This window comes from Solanum stenotomum, chromosome 1, assembly GCF_019186545.1.
Source record: "Solanum stenotomum isolate F172 chromosome 1, ASM1918654v1, whole genome shotgun sequence".
Lineage (NCBI taxonomy): Eukaryota > Viridiplantae > Streptophyta > Magnoliopsida > Solanales > Solanaceae > Solanum > Solanum stenotomum.
The window spans coordinates 48,901,717-48,914,833 of NC_064282.1; the positions used below are offsets into that span (position 1 = coordinate 48,901,717).

Below are 13,117 nucleotides of genomic sequence, written 5' to 3' on the forward strand. Positions count from 1 at the left end.
GGTGTGTCTTCCAAAGAGGTCTACACAGCAGCATCTACCATGGCCTCAACGGTCTCCGTAAGTCCCTCACAAGAAACCTCCTCAGCAACCGTAAGCATTTTCTCATCCGTCTCCACCTCAGACTCGGGATCAGCTACCTCCTCAGCTCGAACATCATCTCTGGTGGTAGTTAGAGGCATATTTGGCTCAACTAGTACATCTGGGATCTCCACCGTACCAAAAATCATAGACATATTGGTGGACCTCACCTGGTCCACATCTCTGCTCAGGGCAGCAATATCGGCCTTTAGAGTTGTCACCTCCTCATTGGCTTCTTGGCCACACTCGCACACTACTATCCTTGCCACAAGGGCATCAATATCTGCACTCAAGGATGTTACAACATTAGCAAGGGGCCTCATAATCATGCCAGGAATGGAAGCCTCAAGTTTGGAGGCGCATCTATCGACAAAATAGGCTAGCTGCCCCATCCGTAGCAATTCAGCCTGGGTGAGTGGAGGTCGGCCAGCATCAGCAGCAGTAAGGGAACTGGGAATAATAGAAGGGGTAGCACTAGATGTACCCGAAGGCCTAAGGGACGAAGTAGGCAAAGATGCCTATACAGGTAGTGCATAGGTATCAACAACCGGGGAAATGTCCAACGGGGCTGCCTTTTTCTTCTCCGCCTCATCTTTCAAGTAGTCCACTTCAATCCTCCGGATGTCGGTAGAAGATATGGGAATCACTTCCACATCCTTCTTCTCATCTCTAGGCACCCGAGCCCGTCTTCATAGCTCTATGATCAGCACCAGAAAGGGGAAGGAAGTTTGGCACTGCTTGCCCCTCATAAGTATGTCTTGTGAAATAATCATCCCCAGGTTCAGCCTCATCTCATCAATGATGCAACCAAGAAAGGCTGCTTTGGCGTGGCAGAGAATCGACTCATTCTGGGATGGCATAATGGTACTGCTGATCAAGTCAAACCAATACCTCGCTGCTACATTGAGGTCCTTCTTTTCAATAGCTTCCCCAACCTCAAGCCACTTGGAAGTACCGTTTGATATCAGAGGGGCCAACTATTTTTTCATGTTTTCCAGCATTTTGTCCTGATCATGTGCTGACAGTCATCGTCAATATCATTTAAGCACTCCAGGACTGCATTGATAGCATCACTATCACACTTCACTTTTCTGGCACTGACAACCTCATAGTCTACCGGCTTGAATTTGGCAGCCAGCTTCTTCCCTTTAGGCAACAGGGCACTGTAGGCACTGTAGAATTCTCTGACCCAATATGGAATGTACGGGCCACGGGGCTTAGTGAATAGCTAAAAACTGTGTGACCTCAGGTAGCTCATGATCTCAAGGTACATGTCTATGACACCATCAGTAGACATCCTCTTCTCCTCTATGATGGTGCTCAATCCCTCAGTCTTCAGTGTGTTCATAAACCGGGGAGGAGGACCCTGTACCGGTGGTGCTAGGACCACAGCCTATACGGGAGCAGGAGGAATAGTGGTGGCCTGAGGAGTCCTGATCCTAGACAGATCATTCATCCTCTTAGATCGTAGCTCTGCTCTCTGGCCTGCTAGTAGCTCATCTTCAGGCTCAAAAGTCACAGCCTGATGCTCTTGTTGCTCACCCTCACTCTCAGAAGTGGTAAGGTGAGTGGCATAGATATCGTCATTGTCGGAGCTGGTTTTCGGTGACGCAGGTGCAGGTGCCTTTCCCTTTCATTTTCCCTTCCCACCTGTTGTGGGAAGTTTGGTTGCCTTAGCCTTAGATGCAGCTGCATCCTTGTTGATTTTTACTCCCTTAGCCCTCTTGTGGGGTGGCATGTTACCAGCCACTTTGGTCTAGCCATCTCTGCAAAAACAGCAAAAAGAGTAAGAAATAGTTCAAACAAAGTTGCAGAAAAATAGTTGCAGACAGACTTGCCAAACCGGTCGGCGAGTTGTCAAATCACTTTGGCGAGCCAGATCGGGCTCACTGAAAGGATTGGCTCAAAATTATATGTCGGCAATGGGAAGGGCCTTTCGGCAAATCACCGACATCATTCGATGAGCAAGCACTAGTCCACCGAAAGTTACAGTGCATTTTAAGGGTTAGGGGCGCAGAAAAGGCGATCAAGAAGGACTATCGGTGAGATGCCGAGTGCACTCGGCAAACTCAGGCTTCTCGTCAAAAGTTACAGTACCCAAACTCAATATTTGCATGAAATTAAAGGTGATAAAGGGGAATGGTTAAGTGAGCTCAACTCAGCTCGCCAAACGACCCAACATGCCTACTCTCAACCCCAGCATCCAAAATTCAACCCCGCAGCCCCCAAAAACAAAATCAAAACATGCACTCATTCAATTAAACCTAGACCCATAAGACCCATGCTCCCAGGATACTCAAACTTCTCCCGGTTTGGCCAAAGTTTGCCATTTGATGACTTTTGCCCTTAATAATGACGTCAACAGGTCCATCATTGGGCAAAGAATGTCATTTGGCACAAATGCGGGTTACTTAGACTTCACCCGACTAGACCCAACAACAAATAAACACAACCCAACAATATTAAACAATTTTAAGCATGAAAAAATTGGGAAATCAACAATATAGCATTTTAGGCAAGATATTTGAATTAAAATAGACACACATGCACACAAGCACAAAGACAATGAAATCAAAGGGGCCCAGCACATATCACAGATAAAATCAATTACAAATGAGTAAAATTGCAAAATATGAATTCGGGGTTTGGAAAACCAAACTTTTATGCCAAATAAATTAGTTGAAATGCTAGGCGGCAAAGATATCCAGTCCGAACACACAATCAATGACTAATACACGATAAAAACACGAAAATATGGGAAAAACTATTTTGGGTGTGAGTTTGGAAAGTTGAAAAGTGAGGGAATGTGAAAGATTTTGAACTTTTGAACTTTTGGCCTTTAAAAACCATCCAGTTCTCGGCCATTCGGCGACATAAGTTTTGATCGCCGACCCACTCGGTGACACGCCGAGTGGGCAGTTACCTCGCCGAGTTTTACATGACCTCCAGTTGATGTGGGGGTCCAAACGACGGACAAAGTCGTGATCGTTGACCTGTTCGACGACACGCCGATTTGCTCCTAGGCCCAGCGAGTTTTATAGAATCAAATTTTAAAATTCCTTGAGTCCAACGGTGGTCTAAGTCGGGCTCGCCAACCTCTTTGGCGAGTCACCGACTGGACATTTTGCTGCCAATCTGCACTTTTCAAACACATTCCACACTTTAACCTGCACAACCAAAACACCATTATTTAAAAAAAAAAAAAAAAAGCAAATAAAAATTAGGTTGCCTCCCAAGCAGCGCCTTAGTTAACGTCATGGCATGACGCAAGTCATCACTCATACTTCATTCTTAGGGTTGGCCATAGTATCACCAGGTAACCCCTCTTGTTGTCTCGGGTTCAAATGAGACAAAATATGACCCATCTGAGACGGAATGAGAGGTAACCGTATGGCTAAGGGTCAACACATCTTCCTTTATCTCTTTCAAAATATTTTTTGAACCCTCAACCTTGTTGAGAATATGAGACAACATATCCTCAAACCGACCACCCTCACAATCCTTTGGCTTTTGGCGCTCATGGGGAGGAACATATCTATCATTCTCCTTGTCTCTCTCATTCCAAGTTGGGTTACGATCCCTCCACTTTCTATCACGATCCTTCCAACTTTAATCCTTATTCCAACCTTTGTTACCACCCTGCCTCGAGTAGTTTGAATGATAACCACCTCCTTGGTTGGCTAGGAAGTTCACATCTTCGTTGTACAAAGCCTCAAACTTGGCCTCATCAGGATTAACACACCCGACACCCACAACATTGACACTTCGAGCACCAGCTCCCATGACATTTTTGGACAAAATGTCAAGTTGTGTCATGATCTTTGCCATGTTCTGGTCCCTCTCCTGATCTTCGCAGGGTATTGTGGTCATACCATCCAAAAGCTAGGCTGCTATAACATAAGGTTGTTGCATCAAACCTCCCAAAGAAAGTTGATCAGCTACACCCTTGTTTACCGAATCAAGGCTTCAGTAAAAATATTGCAGCAAAACATTGTTGGGCAAACCATGAGTTGGGCATTGCAGCACCAACTTCTTGAATCGCAGCTAGGTCTCATGAATTGGCTCACCCTCCAAACGCTTGAAGCTTTGGATGTTTTCCTCAAGAGTCATCATCTTTGAAGGAGGGAAAAATCGCACTTGAAATGCGGTGACAAGCTCTTCCGACGAAGAGATTGATTCTCTTGGCAATTCAGCCAACCATTTACATGCTTCTCCCGTTAAGGAAAATGGGAACAACCTCAACCGGATCGACTCTTGGGATATGTTCTTGAAGGAGAACGGCCCGCAAACATCAACAAAGTTTCTAATATGCTCATGGTGATCCGCATGAGCTAGCCCACCAAACAACTCTTTCAATTGCAAGAGCTGCAACATAGTACTTGTAAAATGAAAACAACGTTCCCTTCAGCCAGAGGCAAGCGAATGGGACCAATTCCACCCATTAGATGAGGGTCATTAGCATTAGGCTCATTGACATCGTTGAGGTTGTCGTTGTCATCTTGGTGGCCCACTTGGCTACCATTGCTCCCGTTCACACTCATACTCATTGTTTCAAAACACAAACAAACAAAACAAAATTAAAAGTAAGTAGATTCGACTATAACTAAAAGAACAATAATGAGACATGTTCTTGGGATGTGATTTGATTATACGCTAATGTAGACAAATGGGTAATTGCAACTATTACAAAATAGTTGTAAATCACTGTATAGGCTAAACTATTAAGGAGGTAGACTTTCTCTCAAACAATTTACCCCGAATCAAGTCGATTTCTCTCGAACATCGACAAGCATGCAAAATAAGAACAGCCTACGCCTTAGTCCATTCAGTCTCTTGAGCTAAATGTGTGGAAAAGAGTTTAGGATTCACTCTCTCGAGTTGAACCCATGACAACCCAATACCCACAGATCATCAATCATTAGTCTTGGTTTTAAAACCTCTCTCTCGAGCAAGCCAAAAACACAAAGGTAGAATTGCATTTGCAACTACAATTCTTTGAATTAAACCACAATTATTGATTGAAATCACTTCTAAACAGCATTTAAACTAACAATTAGCAATACGCATAAGCTAAATCAGCTCATAATCACATAATCACACCCCAAGAATTGAGGTTTTAGCTAAACATCATAAAAAGATAAAAATCGTTACCAAATTGTGTTTCCATCAACTGGGTAAGATTAATTTCGTCTTTACAAAGGTCCAAATTGAAGAATCTCAAAGACCCACTTCCAATTTCTCAAAAATGGAAAACTTCAATTCTTCAAAGTTAAGGAAAACTTGTCTCAAAACTCAGAGTTCAAACTAAAAATTCTAATAATGTGATAAAAAATCCTAGATTAATTGTTCAAAAACGTATTTATAGTCGCCAAAAATATGCTGCGAAGGGCCATTCAACGCAGTAAGTCAAGCTCGTCGATCAACTCGGTGATATGCCTTTTGGTCTATTTCATCGCCTTCTTGCATTGTCCTTCAGCATCCTCCAGGTTTGTAACTTTGGGCAATCTAACACTATATCGCGGAACCACTCGGCAATCCACCGACAACTCTTTTCTCTCGCCAACTTGACTTTCTCCTTCGGGGCTTGGCACACTGGAACTTTAGGCGGTCAAATGGCCACTCGGTGACTCGCCAAATGGACTTGGCGATCACCAAGCTCTCTTTTCTTCCTTCTTTCAGCTCGCTTCGTTCCTTTTTGCAAATTAGTGTCCTTGCTTTGTTCCTCAATCCAAATACCTAGAAATCAAGGATTTTACATCAATTATTGGCACAAAATAAGTATTTGAGGACACTAAATCTATTCGAATAAAGCCCTAAATGAGTCCAAATCTTGGACTCATCATAGGCTCGAGTAGTGACAAACTTGGTATCAGAGCATAGGGTTCAAGTGTCGTAGGGTATCTATGAAGCCGTGTCGGTAGGGTCTTGTTCATGGTTGTGAGGGTTGCACATCTATAAACGAGAGACTACAGACATTTAAGAAAAGTTTCCCTTCTTTCATACTCTTAATCATACAATAGAGCATTGTCATAGAGATTTATTCATACTCGTACATTTCTCAGATTCATTCGACTACCTGTCATACTAGAGGTGGTTGGAAAGAAAAGTCCGTCCTTTTATCGATAAGTTACTCTTAGCAAAATCTTGAGGAAGTCATGAGACTCCAGAGGGGCTTGAGAAAAGCCTAGGAGTGAGTTAAGTGTTCACTTTCAAAGAAATGCACCCATATTTATATGATTGTGCATTTGAGCTAAAAGCAAGTTGTACTCTTTTCCCTAAGCCTTCTTGAAGTTGATATCCTTATGAGGAAGCATGTTTAGAGCTTGGGTAGTATTTTCACCCAATGATGTAGCATGAGTTGTGAGATCATGAGTAATAGTAGTAGTGAAAAAGCCCAGAGTTAGAGGAAAGTATACATAGGTGTAGTAATATTAGAAAGGGAGATAGTGATGAGGCAAGCTATGTTATTATAGTCATGCACCTAGTAAGTTATTGATCAGGAGTTTTCCCTTATGGATAGAGTAAGAGTTTCTAGTCAAGATGAGATAGAGTATATATTTGTTAACCAGAATAGAGTTGGTGTTGATGTGCCATCGTATTAGAGGAGACTAAATTCATATGTTCAATAAGAGAGCAGGGTATTTATGAAGTGATAGATCTAAGCTAGGCATATGATTTGTTTGAGAGGGTCATGATGTTTAGAAGGTTATAGAACTGATCAAGTAATAAGGTATAGTATGGCAGGCGAGCAATCATATTGATATATGGGTTTAGTAATAAACATCAAGCTTGAATTTGAGATGAGTGTCATGATCAAAAGAATGGCAACATGAGGGTTCGCTTGGGGACTAGCAATGGTTCTCGAGTGTCGGCCACGTCCAGGGTGTAGACTCGGGTCGTGACAAACTTGGTATCAGAGCCCAGAGATCAAGTGTCTTAGGTTGTCTATGATGCCCTATCAAGTAGAACCTTATTTGTGGTTGTGAAGGCCCCACTTCTATAAATAAGTGACTACAGACATTTAGGCAAAGTTTCTCTTCTTTCATACTCTTAATCGTGCAATAGGGCTGTCATAAAGATTTATTCATACTCGTGTGTATCTCAGATCCATTCGACTACCCATCATATTAGAAGTGGTTGAAAAGGAAAGTCAGTCCTTTATCGATGAGTTGTTCTTAGCAAAAAAAAATCTCGATGAAGTCATGTGACATCAAAGGGGCCTGATAGAAGCCCATGAGTGAGTTAAGTGTTGAGTTTTAGAGTAATGCCTTCATATTAATCGTGTGTTTGAGCTAAAAGCGAGTTGTACTCTCTTCTCTAAGCCTTTTTTTCAGTTGAGATTCTTATGAGGAAGTATGTTTAGAGCTTGGGTAGTATTTTCACCCGAAAAGGTAACATGAGTTACGAGATTATGAGCAGTAGTAGTAAAGAGTGCCCTTTAAGTTAAGAGAATAGTATGCAGAGATTTAGTAATCTAAGTAAGGGAGATAGTGTTTCGACAAGCTATTTTACTATAGTCATGTAAGATATTAATGAAGAGTTTTCCCTCATGGGTAGACTAAGAAAAGGTGAGTTGGAAAGATTCCATCATAGGAGGTAGAGAGTGTTTTAGCTAGAAAGGAGTTTGTGATGAAGTGTCATTGTGTTGGTAATGACCAAGTGTAAGTATTGAATAGAAGCACAGAGTATTCATGAGGTTATAGATCTATGTTATACTTATGATATGTTTGAGAGGGTCATGATGTTCAGAAGGTTATAGAACTGATTAAGTAATGAGGTATAGTATAGTAGGAGAGCAATCATATTGATATTCGGGTTTAGTAATAAACATTAAGCTTGAATTTGAGATGAGTGTCATGATCAAAAGAATGGCAACTAGAGGGTGATGATGTTAGTCTTGAGATTTGATCTAGAAGATTTGACATATAGTAGGTGAGGAATTGAGGTGATAAGTTGCAATAAATATGAGTGGTACAAGTGAGAGGCCCTAATGTTTAGATAAGGGCAGTGAAGTGTGGCTAAGTCACAGGAGTAACAAGAGCATTAAGAGGTGTGCCGAGATAGTATGTTACCGGATGAGGTTCCAATTAAGTTATAATTTTCCATGTGTGCCTAGATGCATAATTGAGTTGTCAATGCGGAATAGGTCCATAACTTTCAAGTGCTAGCTTTAGACCTAAGGGGGAGATGCTAAGATGAGAAATCAAGTCAAGTGTTGAGAATTTCTTAAGGAGATGGTTAGTAGGAATCCAGGGAGTTGTTAGAGTTCTAAGATTGAATGTGGTGCTGTTAAACATTAGGTGGTTCTTAATATGAGCCCAATGTGATAGTAAAGAGTAATAGTTTTGGGATGAGATTCCTTATAGAGATGTATTGAACTCGAACCTAAGGATTTGGGTTAAGCTTAATATAGGAAGAGCATTCCATTAGACTTTGACATTAGTAAGAGTAACCCCGTTCCATACCCAGTCCAGCCGTCATTCAAAGACAAATGATCCCAAGGGGGAGATATTGTAACACCCTAGAAAATTTTTGAACTAAGACTCGAACCATCCTTCGTTGTGAGTAGGACTTTACCAAGGAATTTAAAATTTCTTAAGTATTAAGGTCAGGTCACTATATTAGCACCTTGAGTTCCAAAAAGAACTAATAGCAAAATCTGAAATTTTGCAAGTTATGCTTAAATTATGAGTTTTGGGTCAACTTCAAACGACCATAACTCTCAATACATGATGAGTTAGGTGGGCTACAACATAGCTAATGAAGGGTCTTTGAATTATATTTCCAATGTCATCGAGTTAGCTAAATTTGGAGTTCATATGAGGGAGATATGCCTGTTTGAAGTCAGGCTATCCAATTACGGAAAGTTACCCGTAAATATGAGGGGTACTTTGGTCTTTTCCTTATCAAATTAGATTTAATTCGTTTTTAGTAAGGTTTTAAGGTTATAATCCTATTAGGTTCAGTTTTATAATCCTAATATACGCCTAGGGTTTTAGTTGAGAGTACAAGAAGAGAAAAGAGGAGATGATCAAAGTGTTCGTTCAAGAAATTCAAGATTTTGTCAAGAACCTAGTTCTTTGAAGTATGTAAGCTTCCATAGTCCTGGGTTCATTCACCCACACGCCAATCATGAGTTTCTTTTACAAATCTATCCATAAATATTGAGCAATTTAATTTCTTGATAAGTGTTCTTGAAGTTTCCTTATCAACTAAGTTTTGATGTAAGATTCTCCTGGGTCAACTTCAAATGACCATATATCTTATAATATAAAGAGTTATGCGAGCCATAACATATTACATTAAAATTATTTGAATCTACTTTCCAACGCCACCAATTTCGCGTCAATCCAATTTTTGAGTAAAAAGTTATGACTATTTTAGTAACCTATACGGTGCTGTTACGAATTTAGCCAACGGGAAAACATTAAAAAGGGTTGTTTTTGTTTTTTTACCTCCAAGAAAACCTTAAACGAATTTCTTGACTAATAAAAGGCTCAAAACAATCAGATTTTCATCTTTTAATCCATCATTCTCTTCTCTCTCAAACCCTAGAGCAAAACCCTAAGGAACAATCAAAGTAGAAGACTTCATTCAAGATTTTTTCCATCTTTTTCAAGATTCTTCTTCAAGGTAAGTTTTCTCCAAGAATTTCATTCCTTCTAACTCAAGTTCCTCCATACAATTATGAATCACTAATGAAAATAATAAATCTTGGCCATAGAGATTTCAAGAAACTAATTCAAGAATTTCAAGAAAGGTTTTCTTGATTGTTTACCTTCAAGCTAGGGTTTCAAAGCTTCTAACCAAGTTATTCTTCAAGATTCTTCAAGAACCTTTTTTTTTTCAAGTATGTAAGGTTATCATAGTGTTGGACTAGTTCTTCCTCACACCCTACATCTACTTTCAAATCAGTAAAAGAGAAATCTATGATTCTACCCCTAGATTTGAGTATTCTTGAGCTAAGTTGATTTTGAGTTCTTGAATTCCCGATTCTTTTTAAAATGTTATTCCTAACTATTGAGTTTCTATATTTTTATTGAGATCCTTGAGTTGATTTGCTCATGTTTATAATTCAGCATGAACCCTATTTTGAGTTATATATCTTGAGAAGTTTTTCAAAGCCAACACTTGAGTTTTAAACTGAGTTTTGAGAAAGTAAGTATGAGAATGAGAAGAGTCATATACATGAGTTTCATAATGTTCTTTAGACCCTTGGGTTGAGTCATTCATGCTCATAAATTTCGCATAAACACCATACATTGAGTATCTTCGAGAGGAGTAGGATCTTCGAGTTTTAACTCTTTGAGCATTGAGTTCCTAATCCTTTTGAGATTATATCCCTACTGATGGGAGTAGTACATGTTACCCATGAAGCCCTTGAGTTGAGTTGTTCATGCCCATAATTCCGCATGAACCTTATGAGTCGAGCAGTCTAGAGATGAGTAGTATCATTGAGTCTTGAGTTCTGAGTACTGAGGTTCTTTATTTCTGTTAAGATTCCTAAGTTGAGTCGTTCATGTTCATAATTCCACATGAACCCTATGATTTGAGTTATAAATTTTAAAAAGCTTTTTAAAGCTAACACTTGAGTTCTTAAACTGAGTTTTGCGAAAGTAAAGATGAGTTTTGAGAAAAGAGTTTTCTAGAACATGATTAGTATGACAATCGAGTATGTCATCATTGTATGAGCAGTATGGTATTTAGATATACCATCAATTTTTATCCAGTATGACTTCCCGAGTCATCAATGATCATTTTATAATATTATTTTAAATATTTTTGACAAAGAGCAGAGCTGAGTTCATTTTCTTTAAAAATGATATATGGGAACTAAGTATTCTCAAGAGTAAATGTTTTCACATTTAAGATGAGAGAAAACTGAGATTTCCAAAAGAGTTTTGAGCAGTTTGAGTACCATTTTTTTAAGAGAAAGATTTTTGAGTAATAATCTCAAACCACAGAAAAAGTTATGTTTTAAACATATGAGCTAGTATATTTTGGGATTAGTATTGAGCACCGATATGGGGAAGAGTTCAGATATCTCACAGCCTACATCAACCATGTAGCCAACGTGGGTAGAAAGGGTCATACTTTTTAGATAATTCCTTAATGTTTTTTAGCATAGACTAGTGGATCCACTTAGTGAGTAGGTCTTATACCCTGGAAAAGTATAGGACAGTTCTAGCAGCGTGGACGAGACGTTGTATCATCACATAGCTCATAGTGATAGTTGTCGGTTAGAGAAACTCACACAAAGATATTTGTATTTTAATATACACAGAGTTTACTTGTATTTCATATATAAACAAAGTTTATATTGTATCCTTGCATAGAAACTGAGTATATTGTATTCTTAAATACATTGAGTTGTTTTCTACTATTTTAAAAGCTTTTCATATATTGCATCTCTTATTGTTGCTTTATATTGAGTAGAGTATCCAGAGTTTGAGTACCATGAGTTGAGTGTCTTATCATTGTGTTGATCCTTATTTTACTAAGTTGAATAGCTTATTATTGAGTTCAGCCTTATTTCACTGAGTTGAATATTTTATCTTTGAGTTGAGTATCTTATTCCCGAGTTGAGTTAGTTGAGTGAGTTGAGAAGAGGTAAGTATGTTTCCTCTTTATCAAGTTCAAGCTTATGTTATGCTTTAGAATTCCCCTTACATGTTTGTACATTCCACGTACTGAGCCATTTGGCATGCATCATTTCATGATGCAGATACAGGTATTCAGGGTCATCAGCAGGCGCTTCATTGAGACCACATGCATTTCAAGTTAGTTATGGTGTGCCTCCTTGCTTCCGGCGGATTTCATTTACTTTTCAGTTTTGTCAGGATGTCGTGGATCTTGTTCTGAATTCCATCTTTGTCAGTTAGAGGCTTTGTAGATAGACTGTAGAGTTTGAGAAGTTTGTTTCATTTATCTTATTAAATGTATTAAAGACTCGAGTGCCTATTGTTGGCTAGTTGAATATTCTTTTTTTAATTATTTTGAGTTGTTCATTTGAGTTAAAGATTTGCGAAGTTGAGTTTTATTGAATTTTATTAAGTTCTTAAGCTTTGTATGCTTGAGTTAGTCTTCCACTTGTAGTCAGCCAGGATGAGGGTTCGCTTAGGGACCAACAATGATTCTCGAGTGCCGGCCACGTCCAGGGTGTAGGCTTGGGTCGTGACACTGGCGGGACAGTCCCAGTAAGTTTCCAAAGTTTTTCTTTTCCTAATAACGACGATTTGGGTCGTTACAGATCCACAAGTGGAACCATTTGAGGAGGAGTCCTCAAAGGGAACATTAATTGAGGCACTTGAGCATGATCGCTTGAAAGAGCCATCAGAGGAACCATCGATGTTGGAGTTACAACAGGAACCAAATTAAGAGGAGTTGTTGGCCTTTTGAAGTTGGTCCCATTAGGTACAGTAGATGGAGCCAAAAGAGGAATCTCAGATAGTACTGGAGCATCAACTGGGGCCAAAATAGGAGCCCATGACATGTCGAAGCTGGTTCCACTAGAATCCATCGGTCCAGTAGTAGGTTGAGGAGCATTTGATGTAGAACCTTCTTCGTGAGTCTTTGCTTTGATCCCATCATTTATCAATTTGACGTTTTTATTGATCACATAACAGAGATCGTTGAGATCTTCTGCGTGCTTACTATTGGGCATCTCTTCACCATTCAACAATCCATACATCTGGTTTGTATACTCCATTTTCTTGTTTTCCTTCCTTACCTTCTCAAGTTCATTCTCAATTTTCCCGATCCTTTTCATGGTTATCTTTTCTTGTGTTTTTAGGTTTTTTGATTTCTTCTCCTCTGGAAGATCGATAAACTTTGTAAAGATGTCGGTAGCAGCTTCATGATTTGGAAACACCTTAGGTTCATTGTGGTAAGGGCTATTGACTATGGTAGTCAATTCAACATCGCAAAGGGTGTTGAGTTCACGAGCCTTGGTTAAGAATCCCTTTTGTCGTTTTCTATATGAGACTCTCCTCTCAGTGTTATTTTCCATGAAAGCCAACTTCACTTTCTTTCTAACCAT

General features: G+C 39.6%; 1 protein-coding gene across 1 annotated transcript; it reads right to left on the reverse strand.

Annotated features, from left to right (window-relative positions):
• Positions 1 to 1,063: 1,063 nt before the first annotated feature.
• On the reverse strand, positions 1,064 to 13,117 carry LOC125853751 (uncharacterized). Its single transcript, XM_049533493.1, has 5 exons — positions 12,327 to 13,117; positions 3,175 to 3,245; positions 1,822 to 1,844; positions 1,478 to 1,708; positions 1,064 to 1,306 (listed from the first exon to the last, which is right to left on the reverse strand). The coding sequence occupies exons 1-5, from the start codon at positions 13,115 to 13,117 to the stop codon at positions 1,064 to 1,066; spliced, it is 1,359 nt and encodes a 452-aa protein (XP_049389450.1).

Coding starts and splice junctions, on each gene's coding strand:
- LOC125853751 (XM_049533493.1), bottom strand. CDS start 13,117: ATGGTTAGAAAGAAAGTGAAGTTGGCTTTCATGGAAAATAACACTGAG. Junction 3,246..12,326: donor ATGGTTCCACTTGTGGATCT/GTAACGACCCAA, acceptor TTGGTTGTGCAG/GTTAAAGTGTGGAATGTGTT. Junction 1,307..1,477: donor CCACTATTCCTCCTGCTCCC/GTATAGGCTGTG, acceptor CACAGTTTTTAG/CTATTCACTAAGCCCCGTGG.